The sequence below is a fragment of the Eschscholzia californica genome, unplaced genomic scaffold (genome assembly GCF_041429995.1).
Source record: "Eschscholzia californica isolate CP2 unplaced genomic scaffold, dmEscCali1.0.p SCAF_5, whole genome shotgun sequence".
NCBI classification, from domain to species: domain Eukaryota; kingdom Viridiplantae; phylum Streptophyta; class Magnoliopsida; order Ranunculales; family Papaveraceae; genus Eschscholzia; species Eschscholzia californica.
Window position 1 is genome coordinate 6704886 of NW_028238472.1, and position 22456 is coordinate 6727341.

The following is a 22456-nucleotide window of genomic DNA, read 5'->3' on the forward strand; positions in this document are numbered from 1 at the left end:
TAGGGCTAGCCCTCACTGGAGTCTGTTGTCTTTTTTCAGGACCATCTCCTTTCTTTGTTGCAGCTTTAACCATCTTTGTAATCTGCAAAATTTGTTATGTTTTGTATTAGACACCCACATGTTTCAAACAAACACAAAATGTATGTACACAACCAAAATGTCTAAACATATACTAATTTCTTTTACACAACCATGAATGTTAAAACAAACCATTCATTTCATCAACAAAGACAAACACCCATAAATCCAAAACAAATGACTAAATTCCTCCACAGAAACCTAACTTTCGTATCACACCCCTAAATGTTAAAACAAACCTAACCTAGAAACTTGATGAAGATTCATAAACACCCAAATGACCTTTCTGTGAAGATGCATGCTTCCGAAATCACAAACAACTATCAAAATGTCTAAACATAATCCTACATTTCTTTAACACAACCCAGAATGATAAAACAAATCATTCACTTCATCAACAAAGACAGACCCCCAAAAATCGAAGACAAAGTACTAAATGTCTCCACAGAAACCTAACTTTCGGATCACAACCCTAAATGTTAAAACAAACCTAACCTAGAAGCTTGATGAAGAACCATAAACACCCAAATGCTTCCGAAATCACAAAACAACAACCAAAATGTTTTATCACAAACTCAAGATCAGAGTACTGAACTTGAAATAATAAACCCTAATTGTTTGAAAACACCCCCAAATTTTCGAACACCCCTAAAACTGTACCAACAACCCTAAAATATTACCAACAAACAAAGATCTGAAACAAGAAACCCCAAAAATGTTCTAACAATCCAAATAATTTACCAACAACAGAGAGAGGATCAAGAGTTAGAGGAAGAACAGAGACGTACCTGTGTTTGAAAGAGAGCGAAATAGAGAGAGAAGCACAAGATTCGTTGAAAGAGAGCGAAATAGATAGAGAAATGAGTAGATCAAGTTGCTTAAATAGCTTTGATAGAGAGAGAGAATCGCCGGTAACGTTTCGATTCTAGGGGTTAATGGCCGAAATCGTTTCGCTTGAAAAAGAGATAGAGAGAGAAACGGAGAGGCAGCGTTTGAATGAATGAAGAAAGATAGAGTTTGATCGAGATAGAGAGGAGAGATAGAGAGAAATCGTTTGAATGAAGAGAGAGAGATGGAGAGGGTTTGTGTCTAATCAAGAGAGGGTTTGAATGAGGAGAGAGAGCGCGGAGACCGAGAGAGAAAGAGAAAGGCTGGCATGGGTTATGTCTTATCAAGTCAGGGAGGGAAAGGAGAGAGGTTGATTGGCATTTTTTGGGCGGGAAATGAGTGAGGGACATGAGAGGGAACTATTTCTTTTGGGGGGATAGGAAGGTAATCTAACATTTTGGGTTTTTTTTAGATATAATTTCCTATTGGGTTGGATTTCCTATTTGGGCTCCTTTTTTGGGCCTTAGATTTATCCTCACCCCTTTTTTTTTTTTTTTGTTGAAAGCATAAAATTACCCCTTGAAAGTTACAAGAAAATTATATGAAACAAATCTTGTGGAGTCATTGCAATTGTCTTCCATGTCATTCCTCATTCTGGTTAACCTTACTAACCAGACTTCCATAACAATTGTTTCTTATAATTTTGTAAGATTTATAAATTTTCATTTGTTTTGATTTATTTTCGACATGGTCTTTTAGTTTATGACCGGTAACTTGCCTAGCCTCTCTATTTCCTCCCTTTCTCTCGCCTCACAACTCTCTTCGTCCATGTATACTTTTCTATCTCGTCAGAAAAACTCCGGCAAAAAGGTTGTTATCCTTCGTCTCAGTCTCAAATGAAGCTAGACAGAAAGCTGGTCATAAACTTTTTTTTTTGTTGAAAGTGTTGGTCATAAACTAGTGAGCCAGATAGGAAATTCTTCCATTTATTTTTTTGCGAATTCAACCCACCACCACTGCGATTTTCACAAAATACAAGTTTGGGTGTATGAATTCACTCGTTCATGAGAAGTCTTTTGTGTAAACCGGAAAGTAGAGATAAGAAAAGCAAGTCCCAACTACCACTCAATATGTCAATGCTAAATTTTTTGTACCATTCTTTTCTTCGTCCGTCATCTCTCGAGTCCACGACCTACAAAAAATTCTATCCGAAATGTCTTAAAATCGTATTCTCTTTCTCTAGCTATTTTAGTTAAAATGTATTTACCGTTTTCTTTCTTTACAACTTTCATCTTCTTCTTTCTTTCAAACTAATGAAATCTGTTTTTAAGTCATCTTCTCACTAATTCCTTTTAGTTTTGATATATAAACAACTTTATTTTTTTTTTGTAACATATTATGAACTATTATGTTAGCTATATTTGTAATATATCATCAACGACTCCGTCTTTGTTGTTGGACAACGCAAGGGAGTTTCTGTCGGACCAAAATAACACCAAAAAAATACTTCTTTGCTTAAAATTTTAGGGCATAGCCTTGCTTAGAGGATAATATTATATCACCGTCTGCCTACATCAAATCATTGTTATTGTCGAACTCTTCATATAGCCTCAAATAACTAAAAGAATCGTACAAAAAACGAAGACGTTTGTATTGAAATAACCAATAACAAACAACCCAGGCAAATACATTATAAGTTTTTTTGTTATCTATAACTGCAACAATTTCATTCTTATACCAATCATCTGCTATTCAAGTCTTGATTATCTAAATATAGGAAAATTCGGCATACCTTGTTGATTAATGGATTATGGGTTTCAGAGGATGAGCTCTAAGTTTCGACATGTCTAAATTCGAATCAAGTTCTTCATCTATTTCCCCAACAATACTTCTGCAAATAACAAGATATATGAGCTTGCAAATGAACAAAAATCGACAGATACAAAAAGCTCGGTAGTAAGAAATATTAACATTATTGAAAGTGAATGAAAATTTGTACATGTTATCGCCCCTTATGATGTACAAACCTAATACAAGTTGTTGAACGCCTTCCTGCAATTCGAAAGAAGTTCAAACTCGTGAACTAATTTGAAATTATAGAGAAAGAACAGAAGAAAAGCAGATATATTCGTGATTCGTGTATAATGATTATACATAAAGTAGGATTTTTTTTACTAGGTTCCGCATGATTGAGCGATCGATCGTGTGCGATGTATGAACAATTCAATCGAAACAGGTCATTCAATATCGAGATGTCATTAGCTAGGGGATTAGACAAGGTTAAATCTAGAGATCCCTATTACTTGATGATTGTGATATATTTTTTTCGCCTTACCAGATGAACTTACCACACAATCTTAGTTTAATTTTAATCACTCGAGTTTTCTTACTAGTAGTCTAATATACCCGGAGTTTTTATGTATTGGTTGAAAACAAGAGAGTAGTTTTTAGTAGCAAATCCTTTCTGAAGTAGATAAAAAGAACAGCTTAATGATGCTCTGAGAAGCTGGTTTAATCTATGAAGTTCGCAGAGCATTACCGAACCAAGCCTAGACATTTGACCATCTATAACCGAGCCATGTTTGCGAGTAAGAAACAAATTATGCGAAACTTGGCTAGATACTAGCCTGGCCAATCTTGATCCCAATTGCTTCAAACCCAAACGCCATTCGCTTTATTTTTTTCCGTTAAGATAACATGTATTTGTTCCTTCAAATTCCGTTAGATAATTATATGGATTAAGTCATAAATTTATTCCATTTTTAACACGTAGATTTTCAATTCGCCGAACTGATAGTACCGAATCTAATGTTTTTAGTAAAAGTGAAAACTATCAATGACTTCTTAACACGGGTACATATTAGGAAAACACCTTTGAAAACCTACTTCGTCGATCAAATTATGCATGGGTAGTGTGTTCTTTCACTACAATCTACACATAAATTTTGTCAATTGTATAAGAATTCAAAGCTCGTATAACAATGACAATTGACTAACCTTTGTTGAGTAAACCCTTTCGTGTGATTCATCAAGAATGATATTAGTTGCCTGATCGAAACCTTTGAGCACTCCCTACAATATCAACAATGGCCAATTGCCAATCAATATTAGTCTGTTCTTGAAATCTAACAATCAAGAACAATTAACAAACAAACGAACTATGAAGTTTACCACAATATTTCGTCCATCATTTGTTATAACTGAAATTTGTTCTGCGAAAACCAGAAATCAAGGGTTTAGTAAAAAAAAACAAGTTGGTTCTTAAGACTATTTACTCTAGTAAACAAAATTGTGTATACAAAAATTTTGAATTGATAATTAGGGTTTCACTTACGATCGACTAGAGACTCAAGTCCAGGTCCACCTGACATTCTGAAATTTCAATAATCAACTTCAAGGCAATAAGATTTTTTTTTTCTCTCTCTCAATAGTAAGCAGCAAATCAAACTGCATAATAAGAATTCAAATTTGTTTGACCTAAGCTAAGGTTGAGTATTCAAATGTACCAACAAAATTCAAACAAGTTATTGAGTTCAATTGGAGATTTTACCAGTGTTTGATAGCACCAGCTAAGTCCTCTTCTAGTTCCTTAAAGTATGAAAGGGAAAAGTGTAGTTTTGAAATTATCTAAATAAAGTTGTAGATTTTGAGTGTTCTTGAGAGTTCGATACTGAGATTTTGAAACCCTAGAAGGTTAGAAGTTAGAACCTCTCCCTCTCTTTCCAGTTCCCCTCAACAAATGAGGTCTGAACTCTGACGGTAGTGGTGGGGAAAAACCCGGAAGACCGCTACCCGACCCGTTTGACAGAGACAAAAGGGGTCCATGGACACGCGATGATCATGACGGTCAGTATTCGACCGGTTTGAAAGAATTGGCGGACAATCACGGTTAAAATTCTGTGTCGAAGGACCACCTACTAACCGATCGACCAATATGGACTGTCCAAATACCCGACCGGTGTGACTGAGCGAAAAGGCCGACCAAATAACCCGTCCTCATTTACAAAGGTTATAGACCATCGGATTTTATAAAAATATGATGGTTTGGTGTGGTTTTGTTGTGGAGCTAACTTTGAATCAACAACATATTGTTCGAGGATGTACTTTGTCTTGACCATTGTAATGTCAGACAACGTATGTTGTCGGAGAATATGAGGGTAGATTCAATGATTAGGCATGTCTTAAATATATCTTGTCAAATGATGATCAACTTTTTTTTCTCTCTTTTCTATAGTTACTCGTGTTTTCTTGGTTAAACATTTTCATTTGTGTAAGTTGTAAGTTGTAATATTGTTTGTAGTAATAAAAATAAAATTATATTTTATGTAAATTTTATTGGAAAGTCCGGACCGACACTGTCTGGTGTCCGACTGACCCGATAAAATAAGCGGTCTTGGACAATCATTGGACTGACGAAGAACTAGGATTTTGCTAGAGGTACAGGCTTTAGAGAACAAAAGAATCACAGAATTTTATTGAAAAAAAAGTGGATTCTTACAGACTTCGGGCTACAATATTTTAAAATGGAATCAACTGTTTTGTCAAATTTTTTGGAAATCTTTTGGAACAACAAAACTTCTTCATCACCTCCTTCACCACTACGTTCGGCCACCACCTCTACTCCGACAACAAAACTATACCTCTTAAATGGAATATATCGTTATCGGTTCATGATAAAGGAAACCCTTTTTGTACCAATGCCTTATTGCCTTAACTATGTTATAAGCTTCTTTTTTTTAGTTGGAGTTATCCTATAGTAGGAGTCTAGGTGATAATATTACATTTACTTGGTTTAATAACACCTATAAATACGACACCATCGGGAAGATAAACAACTGAGTTCCAAAACTCCCAAATCTCTCCGATCCACAACGATATTTTCTTAGAAAAACCTAAATGACCTACCCAAGCTAAGTAGCAAACACTTGAAGACAAGATATATTCAATGTGGTGAAAATCCACGACATTGCACGAGCAAGAAACATTAAAGATCATATGCCACCGATATATCAAAACCCATCGATCGTGAATAAATATGGAACCCATAAATAATCTGATTTTATCCCATAATGCCTAAGCATTTTTGCACTGTTCACAGTTTTCCCCTGAGAAATACACCAAGAAAATGTCGTATAGAAATTGTTAAAAGAAATTCAAAACTCTGCAATTTCCCCTTCCTCTAATTCTTCATCCATGTCACCTTCCTGAAGAAACCCACCTTCAAAATCAAGAAAATCATCTGGGTTAACTTCCCCTATAAGATCCGAGTAAGCATCTCTCAGATCTTGCTCAAAATCAAATTCACTGTTCGTAGACAAATCAAATTCCTTTGAATTTGAATTCTGGATCGCATTCTTATCTTCGGTTTGCAACGGCTCGGAATTCATATATCTCATGAGATCTAATATCTGTGGATCCATAGATATACCATCTTCTTCTTCTTCTATTTCTTCTTCCTTGAAGGTAACACCCTTCTGGATCGGGGAATCAGTAAAACCTGGTTTTTCAGTGATAGGATTTACATCTTTCACAACTTCGAAGTCGAAGCTGGCTGAAGGAAGATAAACGTGAATGACTGGATACTCCACAATGACTAAATTGGCTAATTGTTGACTTATTGGAGATTTTATGTCCAACTCACGGTATGTTGACTTGGCGCCCTGCGAAAAAGAAAAGAGGAAATACATTGTGTTTCAGGGTGTGATTTTGATAAGACATCCGAAAGTTGTCGGATCGAACAAAAGATGGTTTTAGTCAAATCAACAAATTCATATTCGTGAATTATCTATTAGGATGACCTTAACCATGATGAACAATCCAGAAGAAAAATTATGCATAACTCTATGAAAATTATGATCTTATCCAACTTCCATTCATTCACTCGATTGAAAAAGCAATCAACAAGTATACTTCTTGAGTTCTTTCGAACTCTATGAGTTGGACAGATATTTGATTTACTCTTCCATGTAATTGTTATATGTAATTCGTTTATACTAAGGGTTGAAGAACTAGTAAAAACCTAGTCTGGTTCAAGTGTTCGTAAATGACAATCAACGATTAGATTTTTCAGAAAAGAAGACTGGTAGATGGGAAGATTAAGAAGTAAAATGTACCTTTGCATTTTTGCGAATTAAGAACTTCAGACGATCAAGTTCCTCTTTACAGAATGACCTGAGCTTATTATTCCCTGAATCAAGCTTCAGATGCTTCTCAATTACTGAACAAAGGCTTGTATTTTCTTCTACACTGCAACGAAACCATATACATGAAAATGTGAGTTCATTCGCTGTTGATTTTACCAATTTTTAAGACTCCAAAGAGTAACGCCAACTAAAAACGATGGAATTGAAACACTCTACAAAGTATATGTTTTAGTTTTTAATGATGCACCAGTTTCATGACCATGACTTACCCGTTGTCAACTATAACAACATCTGTAGAATTGAAACGCCACTCAATCGTCCAAAAGATGGACTTCTTCCTGGTACAAATAGAAATGTCAGTTGGTGATTCTCGAAGGTCATGAAAATCCACAATTTATCCAGGAAACACATAAAACCTAGTTTCCTCTGTTACTATAACTGAGGAAAGTGAAAAGTAGGATGAAGTGATACGAAACAGTTGATGCAATATTTTCATATTACCAACCTCAAAGACTCACAGTTACCAAATACATCCACTAAACCAAAGATTCATCCTACCAAATACTAGTCTACTCCACGAAAATGAGTTATCTCTCATTGTAAAAATCAATCAAAATTACCAATGTCTGAACTCTGAAGCTAATCTTATGAAGAAAAAAATGAATTGCATTAATTCTACTCAGAACAAAGTCCTGCGTAACTAGGTTACGCATCTTCTTGATAACACTAGTATACAATAATGAAGAGGTGTGATACCCAAACCAAACTCCAGATTGATATGATACCAACTACCAAGTTTGGCATCTAAAATGGTAATCCCCTTCCGATAAACTACACTTTTAAGTTCTAAATTTGAGAAACCACTAGCTTCACTTACTATTTTAGAGCAGCTATAGCTAATTCAGGACAACCAAAGACACATGTAACAACTACACAATATGTCTTAAACATGAGAATTTGACAGTGAGAATCAACCAATAGAAATCAGATTATATAAACGAATAAACGAAGTTACCTTTGATTGTACATTGACTTGTTGTTCTCCCTCTTAACCATTCCATTTGGAAGAAGTAGAAGATGGGTTTTTCGGCGAAAGGCTGCATTTCTTAGGGCTTTAAGCTTGGGAGGGAGCTTGAAATAAGAATCCCCAAACAACACATCTCTCAGTCTCTGAGCAGATTCAGTTACTCTCTTTGTTTCCTCCAGTAAATTATAATCTACTCAAACAACAAAAGACATGAACTTTCATAAAGAGATTAATCAAATACAAGCATTCAAGAGAGAAAGAAAAAGAGGTAAAAAAGAGACATACCAGATATAAGGAGATTGTCGTCGAACTGAGATAGCGGAACAAATTGAGTTCTTGGCCTTTTCCCGGTACAAGAAATTCGTTGTTTGTGGGATTTAACACAAGGAAGACTACAAGAACGAATTGAACATCCTGGGCATTTATACTTTGATGGGTTTAAGCCACATTCTTCACAGATAGATGATGATTCTTTTGAATTAGGGTTTGGGGTAGTATTTGAAGTAAGGGATGATTTAGAAGCTTTACCTTGTAATTCCATCTTCAAAACTTAACCAATTACAGAACAAAATTTCTTCTACTTACAAACCAAACAACCAGGAGCGGAACCAGGATTTCAAGTTAGCCGTGGCAAACTCTTTAAAGTAATTCGAATTTTCTAGCAAATTCTTTTTCTTTTATATATTATCGAGTGCAAAACGACCCATCTCTTTTGCCGTATATCTAGTTATCTACATAAGCACAAGTATATCATTTTAGATTTGGTACTTACCAAAATAAAAAATAGAGAAAAAAAACTGTGCATACGAAATATCAATAAAGAAGACAGAAATAAAATTTTCATTGATCATTGTGTATCTTTGAATGAACCTAATTTTAGTATTCAAGACATTACAGTTAGGGTTTGGAATTTACAGTGAAGATAAACTCAGTAGTACTCATAAACCTGATTTCAATGAAACTAAACTATTTAGGAATAGAGAGAAACTAAAATAAACCCTAACCCTCATTTGATTTCTTAATTTTAAAAACTTACATTTGTCCGATTTCAATCCAACTTTTTAAATCAAAACGTAGATAGATTCAAAAACCCTATTTCAAGTTTTACAATAAACCCAAGAGAGAGAGAGAGAGAAAGTTGAAAAACTAAAACTTAGAATCTTCAAATTGAAAATTTATATTATAAGTTGAAGTAAGAAGATCAAACCTTCAAAATTTTGGAGATCAAGCCTTTTAGAATCAAAGACAAAAAAAACAATCTTCACGAACGACGAAGAACTCACGCCCAACTTTCCCTCTCTAAAACTCGACCAAAACCTTTGAAATACCAGATTACCACTACATTTGTAAAAAAAAAAAAAACATACAAAATCAACCTGGGCAATGGCCCAGGCCCCAGGCTGATTTATCTCGTGGGAGTGTCTATAGGCGCCCCCTACCCGTTTTCTCTCCTCTCGTCCCCACGGACTAGTCAAGGTCCGAGAACACTCGAATCGGGCCTAGTCCATGTTGGTCTTGAAACATGGACTGAGGCCAATATGAGTGCCCCCCTATTGCTTCTGTGGTCCTTAGACTGCTCAGTTCGAGACACCCCACGAAGAGTACTAAGAGTGAAGGCAGGCCCGAAGAAGAACTTCAAGGGATTTTGTTTGGTGATTTCTAGGATTTAGAGTTTCTTCCCCATTATCTCTCTAATTTTTTTTTCTGATTACAGAGAATAAGGATAGTAGGAGTTGAAGATTTGGGGAAGGTAAATAAGAGAAGTGATGGAGAAGAAAGAACAAAAAATTTGGCTACAAGATATGAAGGAGATGGATGAGTTTTTCCAGAGAAGAAGAAAGAAGAGAGGAAGAAGAAAGAGGGGGAAAAGACTTTAAACAAATTAAAATGAGTTAAAGTTTTTTTTTACTTAAAGTTAATTTTGTAAATTGTAAATTTTTTCTGTAGTCCCTACAAGAAAATATTCGAGATTTTACAATGAAACAAGGATTTCCCAGAAAATTCGACTACAAGATATGGAGGAGATGAGATGAGATTTAGTGTGTTGAAATAAAGAAAAATTTAATAGTGATTTTTAGATATTCATCGGTATGCATGTAAAACATGTCAAATATGACTCGTCGCGCAGATCGAGCAAAAATCTAGATTTTCATTGTGTACTGAATTATTTTTTTAAAGAAATTTGATTTTAAATTTTGACAAAAATATATAATTACAAAATTTCAAATGAAAATATAAAGATAAGAGAATCTCTAATGCAACACTCAATCTTAGAAATTTTGAGTGCCACATAGAGTTTTTTCTTAAAAACTTTCTCCAATGCAAAAACCTAGATTTTCATTGAATACATTACATGATTTTTAAGTTATGATACTGCCCCTCATGCTGAAATTTAACTAGAGCAAATTGAATCAATACATGATTTTAAGTTATGATAATGTTGATACTGCCCCTCATGTTAAAATTTAACTAAAGCAAAATTTCCCCTTAAAATTTAATTCTCCGAAAATTTCTAAAGTTTTACATATTTCTTTTAAAATTTCACACCCCGAAAATATTTAACTTTCCCCAAAATGCTGGCCTTTAAAAATCATGTAATGAGTTCAATTTGCTAGTTAAATTTTAACATGAGGGGCAGTATTAATAGTATCATAGCTTAAAAATCATGTAGGATTCAATTTGCTCTTACAACTTACTTCTCTGTCTTTACTTTTTTGGTTCTGAGTCAAGTAAGCGGTAAATTTAGCTAAAGCTTTATTATATTCTTGGGCAAAAAGAAAGCTCATGAGTGAAGAAAGACACATGAGTGCCTTTATCATTATCTCGTGCTCAAGTACAGTAGGTAGATCAAAAAACCCTAAACCAACAAAAAATATACAACAACCATATTTCATGTTTACAAAACCCTTACATACAAATATATAGAATTTCAGGCTAGAACAATGTGAACATAAGATTGACAAGTCATTGTCGATCCCTAACCCACGGAAACACGAAGAGCTCAGTCTACATTGTCAGCAGCAAAGTCGGGTTCTGGAGGTTTCTGCAGTTTCCCCAAACTCTTCGAACTCTTACTTGAATTACTTCGGAGTCGATGAACTCCTCGAAGAGCATTTGCAGCAAACCTAGAAGCATATATTGTTGCAGCAAAAGAAGACGACCCGACCTTTTCACTTTCTTCTGCTTCTTCCTCTTCTAGTTCTGATTCTTCTTCTTCTTCCTCCTCTTCTTCCCGACGTCTAAGCTCCATATTTTTCCTCTTGGAATACCTTCTCCATGCTGCTTGAATAAAGCAAGCAGCCCAAGTTCTCCATTGTTGAGAATAGAATCTAAAAGTATGTTGAACTTGTCTGCTATGAAGACGTCTAAATTGGCTGGCCACAAACTTGAGTTCTTCAGCTATTAGGGCAAAAGCTTCTACTTCTGTTAAAGCTTTCACTGTTCGAGTTGATGATGGAAGGCTTGACCCCGTTTTTGGATCTAATGCCCATGTTAGAAGTTCCTCGCCACAGAAATCTCCTTCTTTTAGTAGACTCCGGTTGAAAAATCCACTTCTCCCACCGTCAGTAGTAACACTCTCGAGACGTCCGCGTATAATGAAGAGCATTTCATCTACTGGATCTCCTTCTCGAACGATATAAGTTTTCTCTGTGTATAAACTTGGTTTTAACCGTTCACAAATAGCATCTAGTAGTCGTTCATCTAAATTTGAGAACAGAGGTACCTGCACTAAAGGAAAACAAAGAAAAGCATGAGTGGAACCAACATCTAGACTGTTGGAAGCTTGGGTAAAAAAGGAAAACATCACTAATTCCATTTAATCAATTCATAAGTAGTCAAGAATAACTAGATTACTAGGTTCGGGATCTCATCCAATACTCAAATAACTGTTAGCTGTTCCAGTTAGTTACAAGGTATTGTGTTCTTAAACTTCTCATCCAATCCAGATTGGACATTAAAGTCCAAAAAAATCGAGATTTGATCCGATTCCATACCCTCTTACACAGGCACTGAGTTGTGAACAGGAACCAAGAAAGAGTGAAAGACGATTTTCTGGTTGTGGTCTTGGGTAAGGGAAAACCAGTTGACAACCCAAGTCCTCTTCAGAACAAGAAAAACATGAGAATCAACTACCTAATTCAGTTTCATTTCTATATGACTAGTAGGTTTTTCTGATCCTAGAAAAGATGATAAACCAGAAGTCAACACTTACCCGCCGAACCAAAGCCAAGCAGAGATGTCGTTTAATATCCCTCCTAAGGTCCTTCGGTAAACTTTGGACTAAGTTTTCTTCATCCACTCCTCGAGTTTCCAACCACTTGTACTGATCGTACCGTCTTACCCTCTGCCTAAGATCTTGTGGTAGCAATCGGTGATGCATCCATTGCTCTGAATCACGCCTTTTGATCCTCATCTCTTCCAGCCGTATGGTAAGAGACTGGAGATAAGTCTGCAGGATGGCATAATACAGAAGCGTTAAGATATTATACCCCTGTTACTCGACCTAGAATAAGGAAAACAAAAGGATAAATATATTAGAAGAAGGCCAAACGTCACTACGAGTTTTATGAACTCAGTTAAGATCTCCCACCCCCTACAAATCTTTTTCTTCATTTTATGTTTTCAACAAAAAAGAAGTTATATTCATGTAAATGAAAAAGTTTTTATCAACAAATTCGGCATGTCTCTCTGTTAGCTCAAGCTTTGGAACCTGGCTATCCAGGCCCTAGCCTCAAGACCAACTAAGAATGAGGAAACTAATTTTCTGTCCGCCTCTTTGTGTTGGTAGTACTCATACTTTCGCAGTTTCCCTATCTTATTCATGAGAACTCCACAAGATTTGAATAAAACAATAAATCCCGAACCAACAATTCCATCTCAAACCGAACTACGCCTCAGTTTCGATTCAACCTGACATCCCACTCGTGCCAATAAGCCCAAACTTTTTAGAAGGAAATAGCTGAATATATTTTTACACCATTATTTCAACTTCTCAGAATACCTTTCAATACCCATCACGGACTCACTCTCTTTTACAAAGCAACTTTGCCCATATAAAAAATAAAAGCGACTTACCTGCATGTTGCCGATCAAAAGTGCCATAAGGATTAGCCCAAAAATCGCGAGTGCTATTGAAAATATAACCTCTCCTGGATAAGTACTGGTTTGAAGTCCTTGGCCAAGTGTACTGGAGAAAGTAAAACAACATCATAGTGAAGAAATGATAAACTCAGAAAAAATCAAACATAAAACGGTATACCCGATGTCACTATCGTGACAGATATAAGGAAAAAAAATAGATATTTACCTCAAATTTTGTAGACCCCACCATAAACAGTAACAGTATTTCGACAGGAACTTTCTTGAAGAAACAACACCAGATGATAAAGCCAAACTATAAATTCCAAAATTAAAAGGTGGATTATCACCATCTACAGAACATTCCTTGTTGAGAACACCTTCACTTATAGCCTTCCAGTCCATAAAACCTGTCATATGCCTGTTGCCACAATACAAGAAATTTGTATTGCATTTCGCGGCATTGCTTAGACAAGCTAATTGCCAGCATGCATCGTTTCGTTCCACAGCTAATAAGTACCAGAAAGCCCCAACAATCTGTGAAAAAAGAACCAGCAAGTATGTGAAATGACGAATTCTGCCTCGACCAGTGACTCGTTTAGTATTGCATGAAAATTTAGTCACAAGATGACTGAGAATAACTTTAATAGCTGGTCCCAAGTGAATAATCACAATCCAAAATTAGAGATAAAATTCAACCAATAATATGCTAAATACTAATTGAATGTATCAAAGCAAGGGGAAAATGACATGATAATAGATTACTTACATGACTAGCAAGCATGTACCAAAGCAAATAGTATGCGGCACCTGCAAATGCAGATTCAGCAAAAACACCCGCTGTCCTCTTCAGCTCCGATGTTAAGGGTAAAATCCGGAGAAACCTAGGGATATATTGAAGCAATACAATGAAAAGCAAAGCCTGTTTTGTGCTAAGTACATCTGATCCTTTTTCTTTTTGAAGAAACTTCCATACTACAGCCTGCGGATAACAAAAAGTAAATAAAAACACCTCAGCTCTTCTTGCAACCTTGACTTCCAGAATTATGTATAATGAATACACCAACTGATATAGACTAAGGTGGTATTTCTTTATAAAAAAATTCTCAAACTGAAAATGATTAATATGTATTTGTATTTTACATATTGTATATGAGTTCATATTAAATCTTAAAATAAATCTCTCTCAAATATAGATATATTTTATAGCTGAAAACTTGAAAATTTCAGAATGAGACTTGTTTTAAGATCTCACTAAATCAATTTACATAGATAAAAGAATATAAACAATCATGTTTAACATACAATATCCAATACAACATACAATATCAATAAGAAAAAGTCACTTTACAGACGAAATACAAAAAGTTATACGAACCTGTGGTAGGGGTAACACTGCTAGAAAATCTACAATGAAGTGCCACCTGAGGTACCGAATAGCTATCTGCCTAGGATCAACTACAAGTTCACCCCGACCAAAAACTCGAGATGATGGGGCAATATAAGCTGTGCGAAACTGGAGAATCATGTGAATAACATAGAAAGCATCGATGAATGTGCGCAACGTTGTTGTTGTGTAAGCTAGTTTTACATCTATACCGAGGCAAAAAGAATTATGATTGAATACTGGAAGATAAAAGAATAAAGGATCAATAGATACTGCAAGAATACATGATATGACAAAGAGCCTATTCCAAAACAAAAGGAATTTGTCTTGAGGATCAAATATCTTCTTCTCTGACGCTTTAAGATCTTCTGGAAACATTGCCCGAGTAACCCCAAACCGAAGTTGTCTTCCAATTGACTTAAGACCTTGAGACCCCTTTTTTACTCCTGACCTAAAGGATCCCGAGGGGGTATTGGCTGCACGGCCACCACGAGTAAATCCCTCAATACCGAACCCGCATTTGTTCATTTTGCTAGTATCAGGAGACAGTGATAACCGAGAGTCCAAGTCGTCCAACCTTAAATTCCAGTGACAAAGAAACACCAAGATTAGATTTCCAAATGAATCCAAGTAACCCATCGACAGTTTTCAAAAGAGATACGAACTAACCGTTTATGCATTACAATATTATTGATTTCTTCCTTTCTAATTAAATAAATTTGAATAGATTAAATTCTTCATTCACAAGTTTATACTTGTATATGGTTGTTTTTTTAAGATAAGTTCATCCACCCTTCCATTTTGGAGTAAAGATGGTTTTTTAAGAGAATCTTCGTATTTCAAACACGTAAATCCCCAAAGCAACACTATAACATTCATTCAAAATAATAAAAAACAACGACAATTATTCAATTGATATTGCAAGATAAATCTCAACTGCCTGCATTTCTAAAGTGCAAACAATGCTATTCTTTGTAAACGAAAAGGTAGGAAATACCCGTACTTTTTGTACCTTACAAATTTCTCCCTCTGCCCGCCTATATATTGTGACTTATAACCACAATCGAACATTTTGGACTATGTATCTATCACGCGGATATTTCACTGCAGATCATTCCAACAGCTCCATCCATTAAAGTTTCTATGAACTAATCATAATCATTTCAAAAAACACAAGCATCCCATATCATCTACAATTATTTCCTGCATCAAAAAACTATAACGTATAAGACACCAAAAATCATATCCTTTCTTATACCCAATTAGATTACTGAATTGGCTAATATCATGTTTTTCATGAAAACCCATTTCAAGCTGAGAGAAATCTTACATGATTTAGATTCCAAATTCTCCTTAATCTAAACCGAAATATCGAATTCCAAATCACTTTCTTGAGAAAGTGAGCTAATAATCTCAAAGCCCTCGCTAACTAAGAATCTCTACCATCCCTAACCAGTTACTTTCCAAAATCACCACCTTAGCAATATATAAACCTTCAAATTTTCTAACTTTCTGTGATCATCGTCAAGAACAAACAACAATTTTGAATGAAATCGATTAGAAAATCAGAAATGTAATTTCAAGGTTTCAACTTTTTCATCATGGCATGTTTTGCCTACGAAATTAGGGTTTGGGGGGCAATAATTCATTACATGACGAACTGGCAATCAAATGAAAAAAGCAAATTGAGGGTAGCTAGTTTTAATGAAATGAAATACAATAAAATTACAGAAAAGATAGACAAACCTTGAATATGAATTAGGGTAATTTGAAGAGAACTCAATATTGATGGTTGAAACTCTTTAGTGATTACAGAATTGAATTTCTTCAAACTAACAAATTAAACCCACCTCAAACATACGACCTAACTTAGAAGAAGAAGAAGGTTGGTTTAATTGTAAAGAAGAAAATTTTGTTTGCATAAATTTTCAGAGAATTTGATGAAAGGATTTCTATAGCCACCCATGTTTTTCCTATTGCAACACCACCACCAAAGCTAAGGGTCTGTTTGTTACGTGTGGGAAAATCGTAAGGAAATCATGTTGGAAAATACATTGACCTCCTTTTTAGTTTATTTCCACCCAAAGCAAGTGGGTCAACCGGCGCCCCTTCTTTTTTACTCTTGGGCCACCTTCTTTCTTAGTGCCCCGCGGGTTGGGACAGTCTGAGGGTACTCGGATTAGGCCTAATCTGTTTTGGACTTGAACGACACAGACGCAGTCCAGTTTAATTGTCCTCGGACTATTCCAATTCTGGAGCCTCAGTTTGCTTAATTTGAAGTGTATCGAGAGTGCTAGGATAAGCTGAGGGCAAAAGGGCGAGACACCTTTAGTGGCACCAATCTAAAGCATGAAAATATTAAGAATTTTAAATATTAAATAAATAATATAAACCATGTACGTGAATATATATATATATATATATATATAAATTTAACTATTTTTTTTTTGTTAAGAGATATATAAATTTAACTAATACATTATATTTTAGTATCAATTGGTACGAAAAAAATAATGGCATTACTATAACACTTTTCCTTTTCTCCTCTATTTAAAGTTCAAATATTTATAGTGGTCCAGTAAGTAAACCGTATCAATCTGCTCATTTTGGACTGTATGGTGTTTGGTTGAGAAATCTTATTAACCTTTCGGTTGGCTAGTGAATGACTCTAGAATAGCAGATATGGAACCAGTAGACACCCTATTTACTAGTGTTTTCTCTCATTTTATCTGATTTACCTTTTGTTCTTATAACAGATTACATCGAAATGAATACTCGTTAGATGCTTTCACTGAATATTGGAAACTAAGAGCAACTCCAATGGTAGTCTGTCTTAGGCCGAAAAACTCACTTTTTCACCCAAAAATTTCAGTCTCAGCTCAGCCTAAAAAATTCAGCTCCAACCACAACCTCTATTGAGGCCGAAAATTTGTTTATGTGAGAAATGTGTGTGTGGCGTTTTTTTTGGTGTGCGAGAAACGTGAGTGGTTTTGTGTATATACAAAACACGTGTTTGAACTATAATATTTTTTTTTTCAAGGTTGAAAAATTGTTCGGGGACCGACACTTTCGTTCAATGTATTTTAATTATTAATGTGGAAGTTTTTTTTAGAGTTGAAAAAAATTAAAATTAATTACATTAAGAAAACGAAAAAAAAAATAGGAGAAGATCTTGGTCGTTGGATTTTTTCCAACGGCCAAGATCATCCCCAACATGACTGTTGGGAGTCCTCAACGGTCATGTTGGGGATCTTCAGTCGCCCCTAATGTTATGGGCGACTGAAACAATCGGTTGGGGCTCCGCCCAAGCCGATTGCCGTTGGAGGGCCCGCATTGGAGATACTCTAATGACATGGGTTGGCAGTTGGAGGCCGAATGCATCCCAGGATAGTTGAATCGCAATACATAATGGTGTTTGTTATACGAGAATGTATGAAGCATCGCGCCGGGACAGCGAACGCCATTCCAATCAATTTCTTGTCTTACCAAACAATATATTATAGTGTTGGGAATGTCATGAATCACATTATAAGATTGCTATTCTAGTTAATCACATTTCTTTTCCGCACGCCCAGCACAACATAGAGTCCGGTATTAAAATTGGGCTCATTCGCGGGAGGAACCCAAGAACTAGGAAGAGAAGATGCATAAAAAGAACAACGTAACCTCACCGGACAAGGCAGATTTTGCGCATAACTTCAACATGCGGCTAACATGACGTCGGAAATTTGCCTTGTTGGGACCATTCAAGCCACTTTTTGTGGAGTCAAATATATTTCCGCTTAAAAATTGGCATAAAATTATAAAAACATGTTTACTTTCCCTTTGATGGTTAAGACTTCCCACTTGAACTACTAGGGAAGCCAGTGGAGAGGTTTCTTCAAGCAGCTTAAAGCTTCAGTGTACTTATTTCCAGAACCAGATCCTCTCTTGGTACAATCTGTTTATGTTGGAATTGCAACACAAATGCAGCTGAAAACGTTTATCGTTTAAAAAACAAGCAGAAATAAAGAGAACGGCCGAAATTGGAACGGGAAAGCAAGAACTATAACAGCAATATCATTTTCTTTCATTGTCATGGAAAACCTTATAATGGTCAAGTACAAAAAAATATCTCACCCCAAACTCTAACTCCAGATGTTGTATCTATAACGAAAAGTTCTTAATGAAATACTATTATCTTGGGCAAGTTAACTACGAAATTCTGAACAGAAACCTAATGAAGAAACTTAATTTTTCAACATGCCACTAAACCTAATGAAGAAACTTTACTTGGTTTTAGGTCAGAAACCTTTCCCTTCCTATGTTCACTTTCCCATTCCTGGAAATACTAGATCATAACATAAAGTGATCACGACTTGTATACTCTCAGCTACCCATTCGACATTGATGGAGGGAAAGTTTATTCATTTTGTCTCTTTGCAATGGCCTGCTCTGAGAGATACCTACATCATGAAGAAAGACAATTAGGTCAAGATGTTGGTAGATAACTATCTTAGCAAATGTAGTCTTAACCTCACGAGTAAGGGTTTTCCACATTATGTTTTTGTTACTTCCTCGTTCATTCTAGCATGATTCATTTAGACTTAGAGCTCAGGAGAAAAATCAAATTTTGGGGGTTCAAATCGGCCATGTTGTTGTTCATTCAACATGGATCGGGACTAGCCACAAGATTTAGTGAAAAATTGAACTATAAGCTTAAATACAACGAACACTAAATTGCAATATAAAGTAAGAAAATCATGGTTCGAGGAATAATATCCTGATACCTTTTCATGACTTCACAGTGTGGAAAATGATGTATGAAATTTCTAGCAGAATGAGGCAACAATTTCAATTTAAACACTTAACAAGAGGATTTTTCTCTTGTTTGATAAATTAGCCCGTCATATTTCCATGAAGTTTTGAATTTTAGAAATTCTTTTGACGAAGGGAAGCTGAAATGAACACTTACTTGCCAGTGTAGAAGCCTGCAGAATACCAAGCGTTGAAAACTGAAGTAAGATCTGTCTCCGAATTGCTGGTTTGTGGCAATGCTCCTTCTGCTGATTTTGAAGATGTCATTTTGTCTTTCTCTGTTGTCCATGAACAAAAAAGGGAGTTAAATAGTCAAGATTATTGCAACCTATGAGAGTTTCATCGATACATTACGTACCTAAGATAGATAGCAAAAGATGAAGTTGATATCAGGTGCAGATTTAAGTGTTACGGTATATAAAGTTGGCAATGAAAATTTGAACAATTAGCGAAATCACTCCATTGATTTATGTGTAAACAAAAACATTTCATACCTTCTTGTATATTAGATGTACAAGACGTTTCCATCTTGATTGACGCTATTGCTCTTTCTGCAGCTCCCATAGCTGTTTTCACAATAGGATCATCTTGGGTAGTGGACAGATATCCAGGAGCACTTGCACATGCAATACAAGCTGAACAAGTATCTACTTTACTGAGACAAGCTCCGCCTGAGGAACAAGCAAGCACTGAAGTACACAAACCCGACAAGCACGGGCAAACATATGGGCAACAAGAAGAGACGACTGCTTCCTGGGAGGCATAGTGGGTCGGATCTTGGTTGGCTTGAGTAGTAGAATAGGGAGCTGAAGATGGACAAGAACCACTGCTATTATCCTGGGTCTGGTAATAACCAGAACCGAATTGATAAAGTTGCTGCAAAACCTTTTGTCTTTGTTCCTCAAGCTCATAATACTGGCTAAGTAACTGATTATACTCCAACTCTCCTTGTGAGTTTGTATAGCCTTCAGCAGGTTGTTTAATGTCGGAACTACTTGTATCCCCAAGTGGTTCTGGGTTTGTTGACACTCCTTGATGATTTTCTTGAACCAACAGAACATCATTTGTTTTGGTATCATTGGCTGCACTACCGACTACAACGTTATTGGAATCATCTGGCCTCGCAATTCTTTGCACCAAATAACAAATAATAATAATGGTTATTATAGAATAGAAGAGTTCAAAGTATAAATGGTGAATGATAACGACGAAAATAAGACGGGGAAGTATATGAATATTTACTATACAATAACTGATTAAGCACTTAGAATGCAGAAGGATATGCAAAAACAGTTTATGTTGATATACTCATTCTAATCTTTGAATGCGATTTCAACTGAGTTGTGATTTCTAATTACTTCTTCTCATGTAAAATCCTTTATCCTCATTTTTCAATCATCATAAATACCTCTACTCACCTCGAATCGCTGTGGTTTTCATCAACTTCAGTTTCAGGATTATCCCCCTTCATTTCTTCGACATCTGTAGAACCGACATGATGTTCTTTCCTATGCATAGCCTGTAAACAACATGAATGTATACATTAAATATTCTGAAAACAAATTGTGGGTGAGAAGGAGAAAGAAACACAAAATATAAAGCAACTACTACAAATGTTAGAAGATCCGAAAATGTTGACTCGCGATGAAAAAGATTAGGTATACAATTTCCTCACAGAAATCTAGACAGAAATGTAAAAGACTGAGTTTCAAGTGTTCCGAGTCGTGTACATGCATGTATATGTCTGTGCTTACCCGAAATACTGAGAACATTTAACTGTGAAAGTTTCGACCTTTCTACTAATAAAGAGTGAGATATACAGAGACTAAACCAAATAACCTAAAACACACTAATATCAATGTATTTGATGCATAAACATTACTAATTTCTTGATGCAAACAAGTAAGCCGAATCAAATACGAAGGTTTACCCATTATAATTTAACTGGTTTCCAACTAGAATCAAGATCAAATTCAACATTCAGCTAAAACTAGAATTTTTTTTATAAAAATGCCCTTTCAAGTTGTTCTTCACACTATCTTCCAAATAAACTCAACAATACTACTTTGAAATCAATTCTCTCAGCCCTTAGTATAATGAAGGACTTTTCTAACCCTAATGGACTTCTAAACAATAATTCACTCTAAAAGGAAAAAAAAAACTACAAAACCTATCAACTAGGAGACCTAATGGAAATATAACGTGGATTATACCCTAATTCACATCATTTCTCCTGATACTTAAGATAAATACTATATAGTAAACTAAAAACAAATAACCTAAAATTGCAATTGGAAGAAGACCTTGTATTTGGCGATTGCGTTGTTAAATGCGTTTGTGAGAGCAGAATCATCCCATAAATCAGATTCGTTTCCCATGTCTATTAGTACTTTCTCTCACTAAAACCCACTGTTTTTTTTTTTTGGAGTATTTTCTTGCTTCAGAGATTCGCCGGGAGGGGAAGAGCTTTAGAGATGACTAGATTGATGACCTAAATGCTCTTTTGGAGAAGAGGAAGCATAGCTCTAGACTTGGAGTGAAATTCAGTGGAGAGAAGTTTTAAAGGCGCTTTGGGACATGAACTCTTAGGTTGTGTTTGATGCACATTTTTCCCGGAGAAAATAGAAAAATATTCTCTAAAATGAAGGTTTTCCAAGTGTTTGGTATGCAACTGAGGGAAATGAAAATGAGCAATCACGTGACTTAAAATAAGTGAATTCGAGCGGTACTTGTGGTTAGAGAATCACCTAATCCCAATTCAGATTTCAGTATTTCACATGTGAAAAATATAAAAAAACAAACAGCACCTAAGCATTCTCTCCCCTCCTCCCTCCTCCGAATCCTCCCTCCATTAACACCGTCAATTCTTCACGGGTGCTTCTAACGGCACCAGACCAAAAGGCTGTTAGCATCCAGAAATTTTATTGACTCGGGTCTATAGCCATTGACTCGAGTTCTCTATAAGCACCGGTTTTTAACGTGGGTGACATTAACCTTCATTTGCTTCTTCCATCTTCTTCTTCCAAAATAAAAAGAATACCAACTCATTTTTTTTCCAAAACAAAAATCATGGGTGCTCTCATCTAGATAGTGTAAGTAAAAAATCTTTCATTTTTT

The 22456-nt window shown here is 35.6% G+C and overlaps 4 protein-coding genes across 11 annotated transcripts; all 4 read right to left on the reverse strand.

The window, feature by feature from the left end:
* Positions 1-2536: 2536 nt before the first annotated feature.
* On the reverse strand, positions 2537-4689 carry LOC147536647 (sm-like protein LSM8). 3 transcript variants are annotated; one of them, XM_086640220.1, is made up of 6 exons: positions 4457-4689; positions 4241-4353; positions 4078-4118; positions 3904-3978; positions 2906-2958; positions 2537-2797 (listed from the first exon to the last, which is right to left on the reverse strand). In XM_086640220.1, the coding sequence occupies exons 2-6, from the start codon at positions 4275-4277 to the stop codon at positions 2707-2709; spliced, it is 297 nt and encodes a 98-aa protein (XP_086496346.1). In that variant the 5' UTR covers positions 4278-4353; positions 4457-4689; the 3' UTR covers positions 2537-2706. The 3 variants fall into 3 exon arrangements, with proteins under 3 accessions (XP_086496346.1, XP_086496348.1, XP_086496347.1); XM_086640222.1 differs by having other exon boundaries at positions 2537-2794; positions 4457-4661; XM_086640221.1 differs by having other exon boundaries at positions 4241-4278; positions 4457-4645.
* Positions 4690-5913: 1224 nt separating this feature from the next.
* Positions 5914-9549, reverse strand: LOC147536648 (HIT-type Zinc finger family protein). 2 transcript variants are annotated; one of them, XM_086642312.1, is made up of 6 exons: positions 9284-9549; positions 8362-8807; positions 8065-8266; positions 7319-7387; positions 7020-7152; positions 5914-6566 (listed from the first exon to the last, which is right to left on the reverse strand). In XM_086642312.1, the coding sequence occupies exons 2-6, from the start codon at positions 8615-8617 to the stop codon at positions 6060-6062; spliced, it is 1167 nt and encodes a 388-aa protein (XP_086498438.1). In that variant the 5' UTR covers positions 8618-8807; positions 9284-9549; the 3' UTR covers positions 5914-6059. The 2 variants fall into 2 exon arrangements, with proteins under 2 accessions (XP_086498438.1, XP_086498439.1); XM_086642313.1 differs by having other exon boundaries at positions 8362-8799; positions 9284-9418.
* A 1268-nt stretch (positions 9550-10817) lies between these two features.
* On the reverse strand, positions 10818-16581 carry LOC147536649 (putative cyclic nucleotide-gated ion channel 5). Of its 4 annotated transcripts, none has more exons than XM_086639231.1 (9): positions 16289-16581; positions 15873-16054; positions 15555-15745; positions 14534-15119; positions 13925-14137; positions 13385-13692; positions 13153-13264; positions 12290-12526; positions 10818-11800 (listed from the first exon to the last, which is right to left on the reverse strand). In XM_086639231.1, the coding sequence occupies exons 3-9, from the start codon at positions 15611-15613 to the stop codon at positions 11078-11080; spliced, it is 2238 nt and encodes a 745-aa protein (XP_086495357.1). In that variant the 5' UTR covers positions 15614-15745; positions 15873-16054; positions 16289-16581; the 3' UTR covers positions 10818-11077. The 4 variants fall into 4 exon arrangements, with proteins under 4 accessions (XP_086495357.1, XP_086495355.1, XP_086495356.1 ...); XM_086639229.1 differs by having other exon boundaries at positions 15546-15745; positions 16289-16543; XM_086639230.1 differs by lacking the exon at positions 15873-16054 and having other exon boundaries at positions 16289-16548.
* A 2009-nt stretch (positions 16582-18590) lies between these two features.
* LOC147536650 (uncharacterized) lies at positions 18591-22008 on the reverse strand. 2 transcript variants are annotated; one of them, XR_015226087.1, is made up of 6 exons: positions 21643-22008; positions 20758-20858; positions 19834-20468; positions 19497-19617; positions 18854-18987; positions 18591-18790 (listed from the first exon to the last, which is right to left on the reverse strand). XR_015226087.1 is itself a non-coding variant. In XM_086643794.1 (5 exons), exons 1-5 carry the CDS (start codon positions 21715-21717, stop codon positions 18945-18947), a joined length of 975 nt encoding a protein of 324 aa, XP_086499920.1. In that variant the 5' UTR covers positions 21718-21887; the 3' UTR covers positions 18591-18944. The 2 variants fall into 2 exon arrangements, 1 of the variants encoding a protein (XP_086499920.1); XM_086643794.1 differs by having other exon boundaries at positions 18591-18987; positions 21643-21887.
* Between the last annotated feature and the right edge of the window lie 448 nt (positions 22009-22456).